Genomic DNA, 21,972 nt, shown 5'->3' on the forward strand with positions numbered 1-21,972 from the left:
GGTTAATTAATTATCTCCCTTCTGGAAGGGATGCTGACAACATCGTGCTAGGTTAGCTGTGTGGCAAGCACTGTGTCTACGTGGTTTGTTCTTGATCATTCAGCCTAACACTTTTCCACTAAAGAATTTTCCAGTGACAGTCAGCACTCTTGTCTCAAAACTGGCTTGTAGTAAATAAAGGAAAATGACATGGGCTTGTGGTCCTTCACCTCCTACCTCTTCACTTCTTTGCAAGGCATCAGTGAAGATACATGAACTACCCAAAGTGTGCTGATCTACAAAAAAATTGTAAAAACTTTCCAAGTATTTGCTTTGAAGAAAATAGTTATTTATTGTCAAAGCATCCAACATACCTGGATAAACTATAAAGTTTAATAAATCTTTTGGGGATAAAAGAAACACATAACCATTCAGACTCCATTTCACTGGCACAAAATTACACTTTGTATTAAAAGGAAATACATATTTACATAATCGATGACGTTCTTCACTGAAGTCCATAACCATTTCGTGATACATGCACTTCCCCCTGGAAACTTCAATTGAATGGTGAACCCCTTTTTATTCATTTTGTTTATTTTTGTAAGAACACAGCTGTCACCCGGAAATGCAGAAAGCATCTCTCCCTTCCTCCATTACTTTATATCTAAAATAAATTTTGTCCTTACATATAATTATTACATCTAAACCATAAGTGCTTAATAATTTAAGTAGAAACGTATGACAAATGCATCAATATGTTGCAATATATGACATTTTTTTTAAATGTACCTTTGTTTTTGGGAAAGTGAAAATCCGTGCATTCAAAAGAAAACCCCTCAAACAACCCACCCAATCCAAAATCCACCATCCTGTCGAGTGTGTGTGTGTGTGTGTGTGTGTGTGTGTGTGTGTCCCCCAAGTTAAACATTTGGACTGTCCAGGGGAGGGACCTGTGTGGTGCACGTGTTTGGTTGCAGTGTTTGGGGTCATTAGGAAGTGGTGGATGTCCTCGCGTGTCTGTTCCTGCCGGTGACTTGACGGTGCGCGCACACGCGTGGAAAGCCGGGGTCCTTTCCGCATCAGTTATGCGAGGTCATGTGCCTGGAGAGGTGGTGACGCTCCCTGAAGGACTCGTTGCAAATGGGGCACTTCAGCTTCTCCTCCCGCCGCCGCTTCACCAGGGGCTCCATGGCATACTCCTTTTTGTGATGAGACCGCATGTGGTACACCAGGTCGGAGGTCATGCGGAAGGAGGCGTTGCACTTGGCGCACCAGTTCTGCGCGGGCAGACACAGCGAGGTGAAGGAGGGCGGCAGCAGCGTGAGCGCGGAGGGCAACTGCAGCTGCAGGGGCCCCGCGGCCGCCGCCGCCGCCGCTGCCGCCGCGGCCGAGCTCTTGGGCCAGAAGGCGGTGGCGTAGAGGAAGGGGCTCTGCTTGGGCAGGCCGCCGCCGCCAGCGCTCGCCAGGGGCCCGCAGGCTCCATTCAGGTCCGCGGCCCCCTGCAGCTTCACGGCCAGCGGATCGGCGGCGGCCGGGTAGAGTCTGGTGGGGCCCACGCCCTCGCCCGGGTGGCACGGCTCCAGTGCGCCCAGCTTCTGGCCCAGGACCAGCGGGGACAGCTGCGAGAAGGAGCGCGCCGGCTGCGAGAAGGCGCTCTTGCGCTCGTCCGAGGCAGCCGCCTGACCGCCCCCCGCGGCCCCCGCGGTCCCCGCGGTCCCGGCACCGCCACCGGTGCCCAGTTGCGACACAGAGGTGAAGGCGCTCCCGCGCGCGGGGCTCCCGCCCTCCAGCCGGCCGGGCAGCGCACCTCCTCCGGGCCGCGGGGCCAGCAGCTTCTCGGCGCCCCCCGGCGACACGGCCGCGGGCGTGGTCGAGCCACCGCCTCCGGCGTCGGGGTCCTCCGCTGTGCCTCCTGCACCGTCCGCCGCCGCCTCCTCCTGCAAGCCCGCCGCGCGGCCCGCCTTCTTCACCTCCACGAAGGCGCTGCGCTTTGCCTCTCCGGTCTCCGGGCTGGGCGGCGCGAAGAGCCGGCCGTTCTCCTCCAGGCCGAAGTAGCTGCCCGCGGCGCGGTACTGCTGCGGCGTGCACACCAGCTCCTCCTTGGAGGTCGCCAGCGGCCGCTCCGAGAAGCGCGCACGGCCCCCCGCCAGCCCCGCGCCGCCGCCCTCCGCGGCCGTCTCCTCTGGGAACCTCCTCTTCCCTTTGCAGCCGCCCGCGGCGACGCCGTCGGGACTCAGCTCCGCCTCCTGGTGGCCGGCACGGCTCCCGCCGACGCTCGGGGCCGCCGAACAGCTGCTGCCTCCCCGGGAGTTTTCGAGTTCCCGAGCCAGGTTGTGGAAGTCCGTGGACGGCTTGGCGCTGCCCGCACCTGCGGCTGCCGGTGGGTTGCTAGCCTCCGGGGACGGAGCCGGGTAGTGGTGTATGGGGCCGGCTTTGCAGAATTTGGGGCCCGGGACCAAGGGCGCCTCCTGTTGCTGCTGCTGCTGTTGCTGTTGCTGTTGCTGTTGTTGTTGCTGCTGCTCTTTGCCACCGCCGCCGCCGTGGTCCTTGGCGCCCACGCCGCCACTTTGCTGGTCTTGGGGATTCACATCAGCGCTATGAAGTCTCTTGGGGCAGCGGAATCGCAGATGCGCCACGTAGGGGAACTCAAACTGGAAACGTTGGCTGCATTCCAGGCATGTGTAAGGGGACGACCCTGCTTAGTGAGCAAACAACACACACACACACACACACACACACACACACACACACACACACACCACATCACATCACATGGTTAGTTAGCATTGCCCCCAGGCCACTTAGCCATCATCCCCCATAACAAATCCACTTTATCTCTCTGGGCTGAGTGCCTAGAAAAGAATATACTATCCTACTTCGTACAACTTTCCTTCTCGACTGGGTGAAATACATTTATCAAGCCAGGTGAGCCCCATCTTTGCCTTCCCTTTCTGTCCCAGCTCTATTCTGGACAGACACCTCAGGAACTTGCTCTAGCCTATGAGATGCCCAAGAGAAGCAAGGTGCGGCGCCTGGGTTAATCCCTGCTACTCCGCTCCCCGTGCCTCTTCCCAGCTGGCGAAAGACCCACACGCAGGTCGCAAGCCAACCTACCGTTCATTTTGTGGGATCTAGAGGAATAGAGCAAGAGTAACTCAGTCAGTTCTTTCCCGTACCAAACTAGTAACTCCTCGTCTTTGGCAATCCTGCGGAGAGAGCGGTAGAACAGCTGTCCGTTTTTAATGTAAGCTTCGAGATTCTGTTCTTCTTTATCTCTGGCTGATTGGACCAGCCGCAGCCACATGAGACCTTCTGAGGAACCATTTGCCGCCGAAGTGTCTACCTACAGTGTTTAAGAAAGACAAGAAGGGGCGTCCATGTGAAGGAGAGAAACCAGGGCTTTTCCTTCTGTTTGGTTTTTTGTTCTCTCCAAACATCCCAAACCAAGTTTGCAAAACTTGACCAGAGTCAGACCACATCCCTGTATTTTTAGTCAACGGGCAAGATAATGATCCCTTGCGACATTAAGTCAGTTTTATGGGTTAGCCTATTCAGAATTTCATTTTTAGTTATCACAGAAGTAGAGGGAACTTCGTGTGTTTCACAAGTAAATGGCAGGTTTGCATCTTAGAAATTATTCTATGGCACTCATGTCCATCTTCCTAACCGTGGCTTGGAGGATTAACAAACAGGTTTTCTTTAAAAGAAAGAAAGAAAGGAAGGAAGGAAGGAAGGAAGAAAGAAAGAAAGAAAGAAAGAAAGAAAGAAAGAAAGAAGGAAGGAAGGAAGGAAAAGGAAATGTGAGGCCTGTTACAACCACAGATGTGGATTTAAGGATACTTGGCTGCCCAAACAATTACCATTCTTATTTAAATACAAACTCTGAGCACTAGCTAATCTTGACTATGAAAGCAATGTTCAGAAGATGAGAAGACTTCCCAGGTTAGAAAACAAACATACTCAATACTTGTAAAAGTACTTCTGGGGAGTAGTTACCATGTAAATAGTCCCAGACCTAGAGAGGTCTCCCTAGCATTTTAGGAAGTCCTAATCTGGCTGAAACCCAGAACTAGGGCACTGATTTACGCGTCCTTAGTATTTCAAGTTAAATTTTCTCAGAAAAATCAGTGATAATTTGAGTCTACTTTTTCTTTTCTAATTTTTGCTGTGTTCACTATGATTGCTCAAATTATCACATTGTCCTTGGGATGGTTCCTTGCTTATTCCCAATAGGAATGCTCACCCTCAGACACCTCCATTGTACCAGCTGAAGACTTACCCGAAAGATATAAGGTACTGTTCTCTTGTCCGTGGACTTGAGGGCTATGAAGGCGATGCTATCATACAAGGACGTATGGCTCAGCACACAGGGACCGAATATGGCATTCTCTGGGACATCGCAGGTTGTATACACACTGGTAAAAATATCTGTCAGGCATTGTTGAACAGCTTTGGCATCTCCATCCCAGATGCCCCTCTGGATGCCTGAATCCTCCATCACTGGGGACAGATAGACAGGACAAGAAGTGAGTTGTTACTGCCTTTTTTGCTATGAACCTCGGCAGAGAGTTCCTGCTACTAGACATGTTTTCTTTGCACTTGCCGGCTTTTTTTTTTTTTTCTTTCATAGCTACTATTTTAAAAATAAAGCAGATCAATCTGGCAGGTTTAAAAGATGCCAACTTCGAAGTATTATTCTTTCCTTTTAAATATCTGGAATGGGAAGCGTGAGGGCATGCTTCCTGCTTGAGAAAAGGAAAATAAAGAGCTTGTGAACACTAGATCATATCCACGTTGCTTTGGGGTGCATAGAGTGGGCTTTGGAGGTGAAGGTGTTTTTTTTTTTTTAAACCAGCATATGTAGATTTTTTTCTGACTGAATATAATCCCCCCCAAAAAACTTCTAACCCTTGGGGGAAAGTCTGTCTTCCTATGTACTGGACCCAGTGCCTAATTTCTTCTTTTCTTCTAACGAGGGGAGCAGCCTTAGCTAGCAGGCGGGGACAGCGGAGCATGGCGAATGGATTTCGAGTGGAGTGTCAGGGCCACTAATTCCGTGTCAGCTAACCTTTCTCTGCAGCCTACAAGAAGGGACGCATGTCTGCTCATTACCATAATCCAACACCGTCCCTCTGAGGCTTTAATTAAAAGCAGCAAGCAGAGGTAATTATTTTTTTTCCGACATGCTTATTTATGGATGTGGTTGAATCCCAGTTACCTTGTTATACAAGGGGGTGGATTGAGTCGCTTGTGGCCCATGAAGCGAGCAGGTATAGGGCAGGCCTGAAGTATCCCCTGTCTGCGATACAGTGTGCAATGATTGGTGAATTCTCCTATCCCTGGATATCACCCTGTTCAGGCAAGAGGGGGCAGCCCTGCTTGAATGGTCCTCGGTGGGCCCTCCAGCTGTTTAATCCGTAGCAATTTAGAAAGTAATGCCCCAGTGGAGGGCTCTCTATTAAGCTGTCATACAGGGAAGGTTTCCTTCCTCAGCCACTGGACACCCCCTACAAAACTTAGCACTTAAAGGAAGCAATAATTTAAGATATTTAAACTAGCTTCTAGCTGGCCGTGCCAGTTTTTTCTGAGTGAACTAATGAGTCCTCTAAGTTGATTTTTCCCTAGTAATTTCGTCATTGACAGTGAGTTCTCTGTTTATATAATTTAAGTGGCAAAGGGCATCAGTCTTACTCTTTTCTTATACAGCTAGCAGCTCATTAAAGAACAATATTGGCGATGTGTATTTTTATCAGCATCTACTAACCAGTTTAGTCTTACAAATGTGATTAAAAGGTAATGCCTGAAACTCCAGTCAGCCTCTTTTCTACTCATTCTTCCGTATGCCCCAAATGGCAAGTATGTCTTCCAGACAGCGGGAGTAAGGAAAGTAGCCACAAAATTGAAAGTTTGGATGCTATGCTCTGTCCTGGATGCCTCCCATCCCTTTTTGGTCTCCAATTGCAGATCAAATACATTGCAGAATACAGGTTCTCTTGGCTCCCTTTCAGCAGAATCCAACTCTCTCTCCCCAGTTGATTGCATTTCAATGTTTTGTACCTTGATTTCTGCCTCGCTTTTTAAAAGTATCTTTCACGGAAGCGTTGCATTGTGATAGGAGATCGCCCACCACTTCGGCAACAGCAGGGGCGCAGTCATTAAAATGCAGTTCTATCTAACAATACAGCGAAAAGGTCCCACGCCCCGGCTAATAGCGGTCGGTGTTGCCACGGTGGCCGCCACGACGCAAGCCAGCCACAATAAGCCATAGGCAGAACCCAGCTAGTCTTTCACAGCCCGACGCCTATCTCCAGGCCCGGGTTCTGTTACTCCGCAGATCCTCCAGGGAAACCTTAGAGCCGGGTGGGCTCGCTAAAACCGGTGGCTGCTGTCGCTGCTGCCGGATGGTCCCCTCCACTCCAGGCTGGCATTGTCTGCCTGCCGTAAGCTCCCCAGTTCCTAGCTTCTCCCGCAAAGTGCTCCCACCCGCTCCTCCCTTTGTATAATCTTATTGGCAGTGGAGATAACATTCGGCAATCGCTTCTCTCCTATCTTCTAGATAATGAGGAGAAAGGAGGCAATTTTTTCCCCACTCTTTCCACTCAACCTGTCCTTTTCCCATCCCCCGCCCCAACGTCAGTGCAAATAGACTTACCAGAAATAAGGTCAGGACCGAGTCGCCCAAATAAGGCCACCTGGAACCGAGAGGGTGCAACCCAGTGTTCTTTTCTGCCTATTACATTAGTGTTATCTCCATGTCAAGAGGTGTCGATGTCTGTCTTGTAGGGTCTGTCCAAAGAGAGAAGAGAAATACAGATAGACAGATTAGGAGAGAGAGAGAGAGAGAGAGAGAGAGAGAGAGAGAGAGAGAGAGAGGAGGCGAGTTGTACAGATGGACCCGATGCAATGACTGACTGGCACGCAGACACACACTTTTTGTTTGCTGCACATAATCTGCCCAATGACGCGTGACAGCCCACGTCCCCTCCCTTTAACTCTTGCTGGTCTGGGAGCTCCCTCCGGCGCCGAAAGCCTGGCTTCTCCGGCCTTCCAGAGCCAGGCAGATCCTGAGCTCCTTCCCAGAGTGGGAAAGCCTCCCCAAGAGCAGCCTGGCTCGCCTCCTCCTGCGCCTGGGACCCTCTGGGACTCCTGGGATGGCAAAATCAGTTCCAGGCTCTGGAAGGAAGGTACCAGAAGGAGCAGAGCGGTTCTTTTCCGTTTTGCTAGGAGGACCTAAGACAAGGAGCTGGCTATGTTGCCAGCGAGTGGACTACTTGCATATGTCCCCAGAGTTTGAGTGCTGTAGCCCAAAGAAATGGGCCGGATTTGCCCCCAGGGACTCTCTGGCTATTGAGCTGCAGCTAATCTGTGAGGCTAGTGACCTAGGAAGTGACAACCGGGGCCGACTTAAAAGGCATTCTCCTTCCCTAGCAGGGAGTCCCCTGTAAATTCGGGGGACCAAGGGATGCACTTTCGTGGGAACTTGGCTTAGCCCTCTCCCGCCCTAAGGGATGGGGTAAGAAGATAAATCTGGAATGCTGCCAGACCTCCTAAAGGGACTTCGGTGGTCTTCCGGTCCCAGGAAAAGGGTCCCTGAGTGGGTATGGGCTGCGAGAACATTGCTGGGAAGAGCCTGACTCATTGGACTCAGGTGTTAAAGCTTTTCACCCTCTGTATCGTGTACTGTGTGGTCCCCAAGGGGACCCATAATGGGAATGGCGACTGGGATTCTAAGACCTGGGGTAAAGGGAGGATGGTTCAAAGTAAAATAAAAATTATTACTGAGACAGTCTCTCAAGAGCTTTTCATATCCAACCGCTGATGGACGAGCGGATGGAGTCACAGGAGTGAGGCTATCTCGGGAGCCTCGTTGGTGCGCTAAGCCACTTAGAGGCGCTGGCTTGTCCTTTCGAGAAGCAGCTGATGCTAATGACTTGAGGTCGTTGACAGACGGAGAGTTTACTCATTCTGCAGGGGCCACAACACAATGACGCTGGGGGCTGTTTCTCTCTGGTAGCCTTTCCATTCCTAAGGGAAGAAAGGCCTTTGAGAGGCAGAGGCAATCCCTCAATTCCGACCCCCCACTCCCAGTGCATTCAGTTGGGCAATAGGTCAGGTTTGCTATAAATTCAATTGTACGGTTTACTCACTCGCTGAAGAGCAAGAGGCAGGACCAGGATTTAAGGAGACAATCTCTGTCTCTGCCTCTCAGGGTGAGCATATGAAGGGTTGGTAGAGGACAGTGCAGTTCTGAGATTCTCTCTCTCTCTCTCTCTCTCTCTCTCTCTCTCTCTCTCTCTCTCTCCAACACACTAGTGTCTTTCCTTGTAGGTACCTGCCAGCCAGGGAAGAATGGGCATTGGAGAAAAGTAGGGAATTTCCTAGAAGTATCTCTGGAGTCTTTTTTTTTTTTCTCACCTCCTCCAGAAGGTTGCCAGTCCTGATGAGGCAGATTCCCCGCCTAGAATTAAGCTGGGGCTGGAGGAAGGGAGGGGTGCCAATCATCATAGACCAGGAGAAAGGTCAAAGTTCTCACTTGACTTCCCAGCTAACAACTGACATTCCAAAGAAAGTTCTTGAGCAGCAGCTCTACTTCAACTCCAAATGTCCTTTCTCCTCTGTAAGTCTGTTCACTTTAAAATATCCTGGGGAAGGAGTTCAGTGAAATGGCAGTCTTCAAATATCTCCATGTAAGACTCTGCAGCTGTAATTAGCCATCAATTTTCTTACAACTCCATTGATTTCTCCTCATTCTGAACCCTCTGCATCCTCCTCTTCCTTCTCCTCTCCTCCTTCTTCTTCTTTCCCTCCTCTCTCTTCTCCTGGTCTCTCTCTCTCTCTCTCTCTCTCTCTCTCTCTCTCTCTCTCTCATACTGATGTTTTAAAGAAAGGATTGGAGCATTAGAAATGTTGAAAGAGTTGTCTCAAATATGGAAAATAATCCCCTGGGTAAAAGAATATAGGCAAGATATTTAAGTGAATTAAGAGAAGGAAAGCCATGAAAGACCAGAAAGACCCAAATGTAAGCAATAGAAAGGCATGAAAGAAAAATCAGTTCTAGGGCTGGAGAGATGAGGCGAGGCTTACAACCAAAAATGTAAGAAAATCACTTCTCACAGGGCTGTGGTAGGGTAGAAACTAAGGCCTGATTCAGGTAACACAAGCATTAAGGGGATTCCTGCCGGGGGAACTCCATTAATGAGTAGAACATAACAGTGCTTTGTGTCTGCTTTGGTTATCATTTAGAAAACACAAAGTGTGTTTTTCCCAGAAAACATCATCTGCCCATGCATTTTAACAATCTTCGTGCATCCTGTAAATACCCATTCCACTTCAGAAGGCTTCTAGAAAATGAACTCATAATGGAGGGGGTTTTTCTTGTGTCTGACTTTCTTTCCTCCAGTGTTATATGTCTACTTTCTCTTTTTGTCTCTGCTGGTATACTGAATTCTTGTTTCTACCTGGTGAGAAATAAAGAATTGTCTCTGGCATTTTATGTGGGAGTTGATGAGCTTGGTTTTCAAATCTAAAACTAGAGGGAACTTAGAATTCCGTACATCAGGAAGAAGAGAGGCCTACCTTCCTCAAGTTCTCTATCACTTAGCTACCCTCCAGCTCAAAGGCCAGATTTTTTTTAAAGAATCTGATGAAAACAAAACAAACAAACAAACAAACAAACAAAAATCTGATCAAAAGATGTTTCATCTCATTTTTTTTTCCCCATCCTCTAAGTGAATTCCCTCTTGCTTTTAGGTTAAAGTGTCTAAATTTTAAAATCCCTCACACTTGATGGATCTGAGTTGCTCTTTTGTTTGAAGACCAACTCAATGCCTGACATATCCAAACAAACAGCTATGCTGAAATTCCCACTCCAGAGGCTTCCAGGATTTTAAGTGGTATCATTTTATTTGGTCATATACATAGTCAAAATGACTATCATTAATAGAACATTAATAAACTCCACCATTACTTTTATTTTTCTAGCAATGTATGGGCTAAGGTAGTACACAAACTACTTTGGAATCACTTACTGGATTTCAGCAATGCTAAATGAAGAGTTGAGACATTTATTCAGCCTCAGACAGTACTATAAAGATACACTGCACTCAATAGTTTTATGCAATGAAATAGAACACTGGGTTTATGAATGTACTTGGAGTTCTTTCCTGGGGGTTTATTTCCAACTAAAGTGCTACTCGTAATGAGCAAGAGCACTCACTCTGCTCTGCTTTGGCAAGGTTTCTCACAGCTGTGGCAACAAGCACACATGGAGACTCTGGCAGTGCTGTTGTGGAAGAGAAGGTGAAAGAAGCTGATGGATGATTATTGTCCTACACGAGAGAGTGAGTGAAGAAAGGACAAGAAGTGAATTTGGTTCTCAGTGAATTTCTCCCATGGGCTTAAGAAGCAGGGCCTCAAATGGGTAAAGTTCTATCACAGGAGAAAAACAATGGCTTCTCCGAGAAGAAGTCACATACGGATTGGCCACTATTAGCAAGAACACCTCGTTTTGTCTGTCTGTGTCTGTCTAGGTCTTGGTTTCTATCTCTAATCCTATTGCCAAAGCAATCTACCAGCACAGTCTTGGTGACCAAAATAGTTTGGCAATTCATAGTGCACAGAGAATTATTCTTAGAGATGAAGGGAACATTGTTCTCAGACATGAGAGGATATCCAGGAAGCAGAAGGTGGCAGCTCTTCCCAAGCTGGTTAAGTTCCTACAGGGATGTCTGCAGAAGAGGATGTCAGAGTAGGACACACACACACACACACACACACACACAGAGAGAGAGAGAGAGAGAGAGAGAGAGAGAGAGAGAGAGAGAGAGAGAGAGAGAAGGAATTTCCAGGTGCATCATGATGTTATCCTACTTCATCTCTTGGAATGAGGAGTCTTCTAAGGGAAAAATATGACTGATGATTTGTATTTAGAAGCAAAAACCATGGGCAATGTGCTGCTGGTTTGGGAGGAACATCTTTCAGATACCAAAACTATTGATGACTGGTCAATTCATTTTCTTATTCTTTTGGAGGGGAGCTGGGATGGGGGGGGGGGTGAGTCAAGGTTTCTTTTTCATGGTTTCTCTATATAACCTTGGCTGTCCTAGAACTCAATCTGTAGATCAGGCTGGCCTTGAACTCAGATATCCATCTGCCTCTGCCTCCCCAGGGCTGGAATTAAAGGTGTGAGCCACCACACCAGGCTACTACTCTCTTTTATTCTTAGAATGGTAGCTGGTGAGTTTAGAAACAGAGTGAGATACTAATCTCATTATTTGTTTTATATCTTGCTGAGGATAAAGGTTCACCAAAATTTAGGACACAATTTGTGTTTTACAAGTGTATATGGCAAGCTCAGTTTAGGTCTATCTCTCTCTTTGGGTATTATAGTTTTAATAACCACTGGGTGGTTATTTTTTTAAAAAATTGCTTCCTGGTCTGGTCCTGGGAAATCATCTCATGGGATGGATAATTCTACAGCCTGTCAGAAAGAAGTTCCTATTCTCTACTCTTTCCTCTCTCTGCCTCTTCAGAGGAAAAGAAAGAAAGGAAGGAAGGAAGGAGGGAAGGAAGGAAGGAAGGAAGGAAGGAAGGAAGGAAGGAAGGAAGGAAGACTTTCTTTTTTTCTTCAGCAGTCTTTAATGCTGTTCCCCTTGGTATCATTGTGATTACAATCTACCTTCCTCTGAATTCCAGTTGCACTTTCTTTGGGGTTGATCTGAAAGCCCGGTAGTCTTTTAAAGCATGTGTCATTCATGTCCTGCTCTGCCATACCTTTTTGGATCTGAGTGGTAGCTTGCTGGCCCAATGGCTTCTGAATATGAGTTCCAGAAGGGCTAGCATTCTGAAATGATACACTAGTAATCTAAAAATCAATGCTTCACACTCACCTGAATGGGGAGGATGTGTGAACCAAGTCTAGTATATTGACCCTTGGATGATGCCAGCCTTTCTACCACTCCCTAGATGAATGTCTAGAGATCTTTCAGGGGACAGCTAGTTTTCTGTCAGGTCTATAGATTCTTGAACTCTTCCCAGACTCTGACACCACTGCCATCAACAGCACTATGAAAGGTGAGCTGAACGAAAGAGCAACAGATTACAGAGAACTGCTCAGCACTTCTCATCAATGCCAGGCAGGGTGGAATCTTGGCATGTCTAACAGTCAAGAGAGAGACTTTTGATGAGGCTGGCTTAAATCTGGAGAACCCACCAAGCTGAGAGACCCTATAACAGATTTCTTTACTCGGTCGGGAGAAAGATCTTACCCTGACATTCAACACCTGAACTCCACTTCATGCCTCATCCTCATTTTAAACTATAACTCTAGAGTTTAAAAAGGAGGCACCAAGCTGGGGTGGTAACAGAGAAACCCTGTCTTGGGGGGTGGGGGGAGCGGGGATTGACTGGCATACTATGTGCATTTCCCTGGCAGATTTATTCCCTGGTGCCTAATTCCAGCTGACCCTTTGAGCAGATAAGCACTTACCCTCCAAGGAATTGTTTGCTGGGAGTGAGCAGAAAAGCATTTCTTCTCTTGGGGAAGGAGAGTACACACATGGCCTGAGGGCCTTTCTAGGTTGGAATTTGCTAATGGTGATATACTTTTTGAGACCTTTGGGCATGGGGAATGATACCAATAGTAGCAACAGTGAGATTCACATTATTTGTAAGAGTCTTAGAAGTCCTCCTAAAGTCTAATTTAAATCACTCCTCTGCTTTTGTTGCCATTTGAACTGGCGGAGTTCAAGCCATCTTCCATGATCTCAGTGCAAACGGACAACAGGTACTCCATAAATTTAACTTCAGTAGAGGATGTTTTCTCAAGTATGATGTGGAAAGCCTATAACTTTCAACATATTTTTAAAAATATGTAAAAATCACCTGCAAATATGGTTTTCAATGAGAATACTTGGGGAAGTAGTATCCTTAAAAACTCAAAGATGAAAAGTTTGTCAGAAGCAATAGTAACCTCATAGATGTGACAGTCAGCAGGGAATGTACTTCATGAGGTGGAGGAAACACTCAGCAGTGGGGGTTGACATGTATGTTTGTTCTTTTGAATGTATTAGATGAAAAGCTACTTCTCAAGCTGGCATGGGAGTCACTAGTAATAGGATAACCAGTATATCAATGAGCCTCCATAATATTTTAACAACAACTCATGTTTTAAGAAATGAATCATATTTAAAATCACCACATAAATCTTTTGAAATATTCCTAAGTAAACACAATTGACTATAATGGCTGTAATATTGTGATTTCCTAGGCCTCAAATTCAATGTAGGCCAAAACAACTATGCACTTCACTCATGGTTCTATCTATCTATCTATTTATCTGTCTATCTATCTATCTATCTATCTATCTCTAGATGACTGTAACCTTTTAGAGTGAAATTGAAATTCAAATACCGAGGAATACATAAATGGCAATTTTCAACTACAGGCCAAATTCACCCCCAAGATATGCCCATATCCCCCATCTTCTGCCCTCCTCGTTCAGATGTGCTGTGCCTGCTGCTGGAGCGTATTCCTTTCTTGCCTTTAGAACCCATTCTAAAGCAGCATCACCCTGTCCCTAAGGCCTCCCATCCCAAGGACCATAAATAAAGACACACAGAGATGTTTCTAATTTGTAGGGACCTACATGGACAGTCCCCTCTCCCGCAAAGCCTGGCAACAAGAGAGGCTGACCAATCTCAGTGCTGACTTTCTTTCTACTTCAGGCTGGTTCTTGGTTTCCCTGACATTTAAATTGTCATCTTTCATTCAAAATAAAAAATTTATTAACCCTTTCTCTGTGTGCCTGTGTATTTACAACAGTGTGAAAGTTGTTGAAATTAGCAATAAAAATATGACTTTCTCTTACTTTCCTTGGCCGCATGTCTATAATGGACTCACTCAATGCTCCTTGTTGCGTGTCTTCGTGTAACACTATTTTGAGAACACAGTTCAAGGGAAGTCATATGATAAAGCAACTGGCCCTGGAGAGAGGCAAAATAGTAAGGATATATTTTCTCAGTATGATTTTACTGTGTAGTGTCTGTGTGTGAGCATATGCCCCTCAGCATCATAAGTTCTTAGGTCTATCTGAGGTCCTAGCATATTGTTTGCATACAAATAGGGTTTCTCTCCACTGTGAAGAAAGCCAAGGCATTGTGACTACAGCAGATTACATTTCCTCCCTAGACTCACTGGGTGCTGTATCCCACGACCCCTTAACACTGAATCTGAACTCAGAGCTTGGGAGCAAGGCAAAGTATGGGCACCATTGCTAGGTCTGGAAATTTTCTGCAGGTGCCCATGTCTCAGTAATAGTGACAGAACTAAGAATCTTCCAGAGAAGGCCAAACCACAGACCTCAAGGAGGGAGCACCCAACAGTATTTCCCAGGCTTGAAAGCAGCCAGGGATCCATAATATTTGCATTAATTCACCAGAATGCAGATCTGATGGCCGATGATGTCACCTGGGAAGGGAAAAGGGTACCACCCACAGGGAGTGGAAGGGACCATGTTGAGACAGGAACCTTGAACTTGGAGCAGGAACAGGCCAACCAGTGTGCAGGGTGCTCTCCTTAAGGCAGAGGCCCAGACAAATTCTAAGGGTCTGTCACATTTCCCAGACTGCTTAACCTCCCAACAGCCTCCTCTCAATTAATGCCAAAGCTAGGTGCTGGGCGATTGCTGTAGAACGGGGTCTCCAGGGCGAACCCTGCTCGGACAGTAATACTTCTTCCTTCTTCACTTCTTCGCCAGCATTGCTCTCCACCTGCTCCATGCATGACCTAGCCCTGGCCGGTCGCCCAGCCTTTGCGAGTGCAGACGGTTTAGCACTCTCACTAGCTGGCTGCCAGTGACCTAGCTCAGCTTCCGTTTTCCTGCAATTGAACTAGCTGGCAAGAGCTGCCTCGGGATTGCAGTGAGGACTTCGTGAGGGAACAAGGGCGAGCTAGCTTTGGAAAGCCAGTTGCTGGGCAGATGGTAAGGGATTACTTCCATGAGGCAGGGTTAGCTTCATTTCAGTCTTTGACATCCTGGGGAGGTCTCAACGCCTTCATGAACGAACATCCTCCTTAGTCAGAAGCCTAGAGCACCGACCGAGGAGCAGGTGCACTGTCCCACCTGAGGAGCGACTCAGAGCATCGGGCATGGGCTTGAGCCTTGTCTATGAGGATCGAGTTTCTACTTAGCAAGAGCACAGAAATGCCTAGTGTAGGGCAAATGCCCAATGCCAACGGGGCCCCGCAGCTACTAAGGCTTTCTTCATTTCCTCATTGGGAATGCAGTAAAGTGTAACATTCCCCTGCTTTCCAGGGGGTTCAGTGAAGGCTGAGGAGATATTGTCTGCCTCCCCACCCAACCTGTCTCCACGGGTTTGCAGGAGGCCAGGAAAGAAGGATAGAAGGAATAGACAGGGTTCCCCCACCCTCCATTTCCATTGGGAAACTTTGCTTCAGGCCTGGGAGGTTCCACTCAACGGGGGTGCCAGTTAGATACAGGTGGAATCAGGGTGGCATAGTTAGAGGTAAGCTGGCTCGGTCAGTGGATGGGAAACATGGGAATGTGTTACTGGTAACTCAAGACAGACCAAGCAGCTGGGTCTATAGCAGCATCCACAGGACCAGCAGCATCCACAGGGCCCTGGGAAGGACAGCACAGCCACATGTTCATAGGGAGGGTCAGCAAGCCACGCCCTAAACACTCTCTGCCCTCCCTCCCACCTGTTTCTTCTCCTTCTCCCCTCCCCAGTCCTGATACCTACCTATACTAGCCCAGCAACGGCCTCCTCCTACTGTACACACCCTCTACAACTAGGAATACTGTCCCAAGTTTATAATCTTCAGCTATCTGACATCTCCAGCCCAGTCCCTGGACTCAGAGACACTTGTGGATCCCCAGTTTCTCCTCCTTCTAAAGGATAACACAGACAGTAGTTAAGAGCTGTTTATTTGGGATACTGAACACTTAAATTTGAGCTTTAGGTCTTCAGGTAGCTAGTTATACCTGAGCGAATCATTTAACCCCTCTGAACTTTCCACACTGCAAGACCAGGCTTGTGTTCAGATCACAGCTGTCACTTGGGTTAACCAGTCTCTCTGCATTGCTGCTTCCTGTGAAGAAAGGGTAAACCTACAATGATTAAAAAGTAGTCAGTGTGTCAGCATAAGAATTAAGTGTGGGTGAACGTTTGGCCTAGCACATAGGAAAAGGCCCCAAGTTAGTTGTCTGAAGCATCTGGATGCCTCCCTTGAGAGGTGCTCAGGGAACTTTTCAGTCTTGGCTCAATTACTGCATGTTTTCTCCTTTCTAGAGAGAAAGAAGATACAGAGGTACATGTTGGAATGTGGGTGGCAGTGTTCCTAAGAAAGGTAGGAGGAAATTAGTAGCAGAAAACTGTGGCATTTGTGGAAGCTGTCCCTGCCTTTTCAGTTTCTGGGGTCAGGATGAAATGTGAAATATATATATATATATGGAAAATGGCATTTCAAAGGTCAGGAAAACCAGGAGTATGTCTGAAGTAGAAAGAGAGTCAACACCGAGGTTAATTGGCCTCTCTTGGTGCCAGGCTTCCAGGAGCTGTGCATGTTATCTCTGTGTTCCCTTGGGAGGCACAGGGTGACACTGTGCCTTAGGGACATAATGACCTTAGGGACAGGATGACACTGCTTTAGAACAGGTTCTAAAGGCAAGAGGAGGGCACCCACTCCAGCAGCAGATGCAGAACACATCTGATTCAAGGGAAGTAAAACTCAGGAGAGGAAAAAACCTCAGAGAAGGTGAATGATACTGGTGCATGTGGAGGTGAATTTGCCCTCTAGGAGAAGGTTGCACTGTGTGTATCCCTCAACAACTGGATTTAAATTTCAGTCTAAAACTGTTGCCTTCACAGACTATCTTCCAGCTCAAGCCCTTTCAGGGTGGGAAGCAGACAATTCTCTCCATATTTGTTCTTTCCTCTCTCCTTCACGTTTAGTGTCCTCCTCTGGCTTTGGCAAGGGGAGCACCCTTTTCTCTTCTCCACTGATTACTAGGAAAATCACCAATGATGCCCCACTCAGCAAGACATTCAGGAAAGCATGGCCTCCAACAGCATTTGAGACCATGTCCTTCTGTTCTTCACCCTGTGGTCAGACAATGCTGAGGCAGCATCAGCACCGTGGGGGTATTTCATAAACTTCTGGCTCTCTGGGCGCTCTCCACGCAGATCCTGACTAAAAAAAAATGCTGCTGGCAGAAAGGGCGAATCGAATCAAATCAAACTAGTTCCTCAGTGTTTGACCCCGGGGGGCAAAGGAGACACTGGTGAGAAGGAGCCACAACTTGGAAAAAGATTTATTTTTCCTAGCCATAAATCTCACCGCCTTGTTCCTCTGCCCACCCAAGCATGATAAAGTCCTTTTCCATAAAGTATTCAGCATTAGAGCCACAAAGCTCCCCCAATCAGCAGCCATCTGCTTCTACCATAACTGCTGCTGCTCCCCAAGCAGGGAAAGCAGCCGCAGAGAAAGGGAGCGCTGCTAGGCTCCTGGACAAATGAGCCTGAATAGCTCTGGTTCTCCTTGTGTATCTGTATCTATAGAGACAGGAGAAGAAAGGCTGCATTATATTGATACAACAATTGTAAAACAAAACACGGAAGAGGCATCCAAAGGGCAATATCGCATGCATCAGGGGTCCCCAGATAAAAGGGGAGCTAACAGATTTATAGAAACCTTTAATTGGTTTTCAATTGAAAGCTAAAGAGGCTGGGGTGAAGCCTTGAAGAGCGGCAAAGTGCTCTCTCATTCAGCCGTCTGGAGGCGTGAGCGATTTCACGGAAGGAGAAAAGGGACGCAATGGGCCTTGCCTCTAGGGCCTGGGAGCCACGGGGGCTGATTTTCTTTTTGACTCTCAATTCTCTCTCTCTCTCTCTCTCTCTCTCTCTCTCTCTCTCTCTCTCTCTCTCTCTCTCTCCCCCCCCCCCCCCCCAGTAAGGGGAGAAGGAAAGAATGCAAAAGCCAATGAGAACTTCCTAGCTGTACGTTAGAGAAATGTGCTCAACAGGGAAGACTAGATCTGGGCTCCAGTTAGCATAGCCGGGCCTCAGAAAGAAAGGGGAAGCCCCGCCCTCACTCGCTGGTCTCCAAGCGCAGCCTCAAACTGCAGGAGGGGTCTTGCAGTACTCGGGACCCAGAGCGGTCCTAGCCTGCACATTTCTAGCGGGTGTATTTCTCTCCCTGGCGGCCACCACCCCCCTGCTGTAGCGCCCACCCACACAGCAACTCCGGGTGTCGGTCTGTCTGTTCTAATTTATTGGTCCAACCCTCCATTATCATTTTCAGCTTCCTAATTAATCAAAGATAAAACGCAATGGCGCAAATTACGATTATGAGGGACCGGGAAGACGGTTTTGAATAAAATGGGAGAAGTGAAATATGATTAATTGGACGACATGGTAGTGAAATCTCAAGAGCGAGCAACAAGCCCCAGAGGGGCAAATCCTGATTCTTGCAAGCTGACCCAAACAAGGGGACGGTACCTAGGTGAGGTCACGTGGGTTCGAAGCCTGGAAGGGAAAGAGCTGGGTTTCAACTCCAGCTCCGACTCAGCGCCTCCGTCCAACCAACCGCTTCCCTACCCCCAACGCAGTGCCGACGGTCCCGTCCAATTTCTGGACTCCTGACTAAGGTTATACCACAGTGATGAACGTGCACCCCAGTTTCCCGTTTTTTCCTCTCCCTGCTTCTTTTCTGCCCTCTCACATGCCTTTACCTTGGCCAAGGCTTCGTGAAATTTCAGGAAAGCACGTCCAGTAGGTCAGAGATGGCACGGACTCGTGTAAGGGATCAACAGAGCCCTTGTCCTGTGCTGCTTTTCAGAACTACGCGCAGGATTAAAAGGCAGACACTGCCCGGGCTCCAATTTGCACTCGCTGGTCGTTGTGATTAATGTTTCCTAGGGGATTTATTCCGAGAGCTTAAGGAACCTGCTCCCTGGGGTCTAAAGCCTCGCGGCTGGGGCGCAGCGGCCCGAGGGCACTGTGGGCACGCGCCGGGACACTTGGGGATTAGAGGGGACGTCAGATGGGCGCGCAGGGGAGAGGCACCGCGGCCGTTAGTTAGTGTGTTTTCTCCATCCCTACCCCCAGCCCCAGCTTTGGTAGATACAGAGAGAATTGGTCTGGGGGGTCGACTTTAGGTCTTGGGGTTGTCTTCGTAAAGGGAGGACTCTGTGGGACGTCCTGAGCGCGCTGGGAGGAAGGAGCTCAGTTCTAGGAGACTAAACTTCACGTATTGTTGTCCAGCAAGCGGACACCGGAGCTCCGCATTGTGAAGACGCGCGGCGGCTCCCCGCTATAACCCTCACTCCCAAGTCACACACTCCATTTCTATCATCATCACCAGAGGACAACACCAACTTCTCGGGTTGTCATACTCCCGGCTGGTTGGAGGCACCGTACAGAGCAACAAGTCTGGGCAGGAAACCCATCCCCCTGTGCATCACCTCCCAGGGCGGACAAAATCTTCCTAAACCACTGTAGGGACTCGTGAATGGGGAAATTTACCGAAATGCAAGGGCGGAGGTGAGAGCAGAAAGAGAACCAGCGGGGGGGGGGGGGGAGCAGGGGAGGAGTTGGGGAGGAGAGGAATTAGAATAGGGAGAGGAGGAGAGGAGAGGAGAGGAGGAGAGGAGAAGAGAGGGGAGGGGAGGGGAGGAAAAGAGAGGAGAGGAGGAGAATGGAAAGCGAGTGAAGGGCAGCGAGAAGAGAAGGAAACTGGAAAAGTGGGATGTCGCGCCAGGTGGTGGGCATTACCACTCTCGGGCGGAAGGGGGCGTCCTTCCAGCCGAAGCAGCTTTCGGCTGCGCGGGGCGCGGCGCCTAGACACAGTCTGACTCCGGAGCGGGTTCTGGATGCTGGGCGCCCTCTCCTGGCCGCTGTGCAGCGGCTCTGGGCTGTCCCCTGGGTGGTCCAGCCGGAGCCCCGCCCTCGACTCGCAGGATTGGGGGGTGCGGGAGGAGGAAGGTCAAGGGAGAGTGCGGGTGGTCGCCTGGGGCAGGCTCGGGCTCGCGTCCCAGTGCGTACCCGGGATTCTTACCTGCGGAATGCGGGGCGCTCAGTCCCGGCCAGCAGACTTCTCAGGTCCCGCGCTCCGTCACCGTGGTCGCGCCCGGATCCCAGCCTAGGCTCTCGGGGCTGGGCTGGGCTCTTCAGCAGCAGCTGGGAGGGAGCGACTGCCGGCTGCTGCGGGGCGGTGTCTGGGGGCCCGCAAGCCGAGCGCAAGGAGCGGCCATCTGGAGCCCGGCGGCGGGCGGGGCGCGGGTGCTAGGGACCGGCCCTGCCTGCGGGACCCGAGGCCAAGGGCAGCGGCCCGCGCGTGGGAGCAGCGCCTGGGTGGCGGCGGCACCTTGTAGCCTCAGAGCTGGTAGCGATCGTGGGAGGGCGTGTACGAGGAAGGAATGGCTCCTGGGAGGACCCGAGGTCTGCCCTCCTCAGGTAGCCCAGATTCCGGGCATCCCCTGGGGTAGATGTGGCAGAAGCTTTTCGGACAATCTAGCATCCCGTGAGCTCAGCGGTTCTCCTTCTAGGGTGGAGACCTTCTCCCCCAGGCTCGCGCAGACCCGCTGTTGCTCTAAAATCTCCAGTTTCCCTTGCTTCCCAACATAGTTCATCCTACTCGAGGAAACATCCCCTCCCCTCAAAAGACGTGTCTTTTGGACACCTCCACACTTTATCCAGAACTTGATACAGACACTGGGCAAGGTATCAAGGTATCTTCCTTGGGGAAAATGGTCTTTAGTTTCCTAAGGGTGGTGGCGGCAGAGGGAAGAACCGAAGGGGCCGCTGAAGCGTGGGAAGCTCAGTGCACATTTAACTTGGGGGTGGGTGGGAAGTGTGGCGTTTCCTCTCCGCTCCTCTCATTTCAGATCTCCTAGGCGCTTTCAATTTCTTTTATACACTTCTAAATCTCTAGCGATGCCAGCCGACAGCAAACTCGAAAAAGTAGAAGATAGGCGATGGTGTGCAGGAGGCCAGGGGACACATTCCGTGAACTCAAGTTTCTCCAGTTTAGAGCTGTCTCTTAGACATCCTCAGGTTTATAGTCTTACAGTAACACAATGGGAGCGGATGGGGTTTATGGACAATGAAGGGTAGTCTGAATTAAAAAAAAAGAAAGAAAGAAAGAAAGAAAGAAAGAAAGAAAGAAAGAAAGAAAGAAAGAAAGGGAAGACAGACCCATTCCTACCCCAAGGCATTAAAAGACACCCCCACCCCCAGCTGTCTCGTGTCCGGCAGAATGGCATTATGTAAAAGACCTGGCATGTCACCCAGTGGCACATCTGGTAGGTGTAGATGGCATTCATTAGCACGGGGCTCCCACTCTGCGGCATGCCAAAGCTCTGACAGAGATGCCCGCTGCCAATCATTCATTCGCTGCCAATCCCAAAGCGCGGCCGGGTGGGATGGCTCCCTTCCACACTGCCATCAGGACTGGAGGAAACAATGTGTTGAGACACGAAAAGATGAAAGCGGAGCTGAGGATGCTAGGCACCCAGCAGATGCATCCCGTGAGGAGATAACCAGGGAAAGAGTCGTTTAGCAAGAAAGCATATGCAGAATCTCAGGAGGGAGGCTTGGGCAGGGGTGTGCCTCACAGCCTGCGGCTGAGTCGGAGGAAAGGCAGAGGAAGTCCTTAGAAAATCTGGAGGTTGAGGTTGCTTCTCTGAAAATACCCAGAGACCCACATGCTACCCTTAACTGCAAGGCATCTTTCACTGCGGTTTGTGTCTTGGACCTTTGTCTATGCAGAAACCCGACTTGGTCTGAAAAGGTGGACTTCTCTGCCTTTTGAATTTTGAATTTGTATCACTCAGCCCAGTGCTTTGTAAGGTGGCAGAGGAACGTTGCACACTCTCCTGCAGGGCAGCAAAGGCCTTGCTTCAGTTCCTAGACTTTCACAGCAGACAGGGCTGTACAAAACCAGGGAACTATGGGAGGAAAAGGAGAATTA

The 21,972-nt window shown here is 49.1% G+C and overlaps 1 protein-coding gene across 2 annotated transcripts; it reads right to left on the reverse strand.

Moving 5' to 3' along the window:
• Nucleotides 1-340: 340 nt before the first annotated feature.
• On the reverse strand, nt 341-20,677 carry Prdm8 (PR/SET domain 8). 2 transcript variants are annotated; one of them, XM_036200198.1, is made up of 6 exons: nt 20,059-20,677; nt 7,762-8,007; nt 6,635-6,768; nt 4,262-4,482; nt 3,097-3,325; nt 341-2,677 (listed from the first exon to the last, which is right to left on the reverse strand). In XM_036200198.1, the coding sequence occupies exons 4-6, from the start codon at nt 4,478-4,480 to the stop codon at nt 1,062-1,064; spliced, it is 2,064 nt and encodes a 687-aa protein (XP_036056091.1). In that variant the 5' UTR covers nt 4,481-4,482; nt 6,635-6,768; nt 7,762-8,007; nt 20,059-20,677; the 3' UTR covers nt 341-1,061. The 2 variants fall into 2 exon arrangements, with proteins under 2 accessions (XP_036056091.1, XP_036056094.1); XM_036200201.1 differs by lacking the exon at nt 7,762-8,007.
• Nucleotides 20,678-21,972: the final 1,295 nt, after the last annotated feature.

This window comes from Onychomys torridus, chromosome 10 (assembly GCF_903995425.1).
Source record: "Onychomys torridus chromosome 10, mOncTor1.1, whole genome shotgun sequence".
Taxonomy (NCBI): domain Eukaryota; kingdom Metazoa; phylum Chordata; class Mammalia; order Rodentia; family Cricetidae; genus Onychomys; species Onychomys torridus.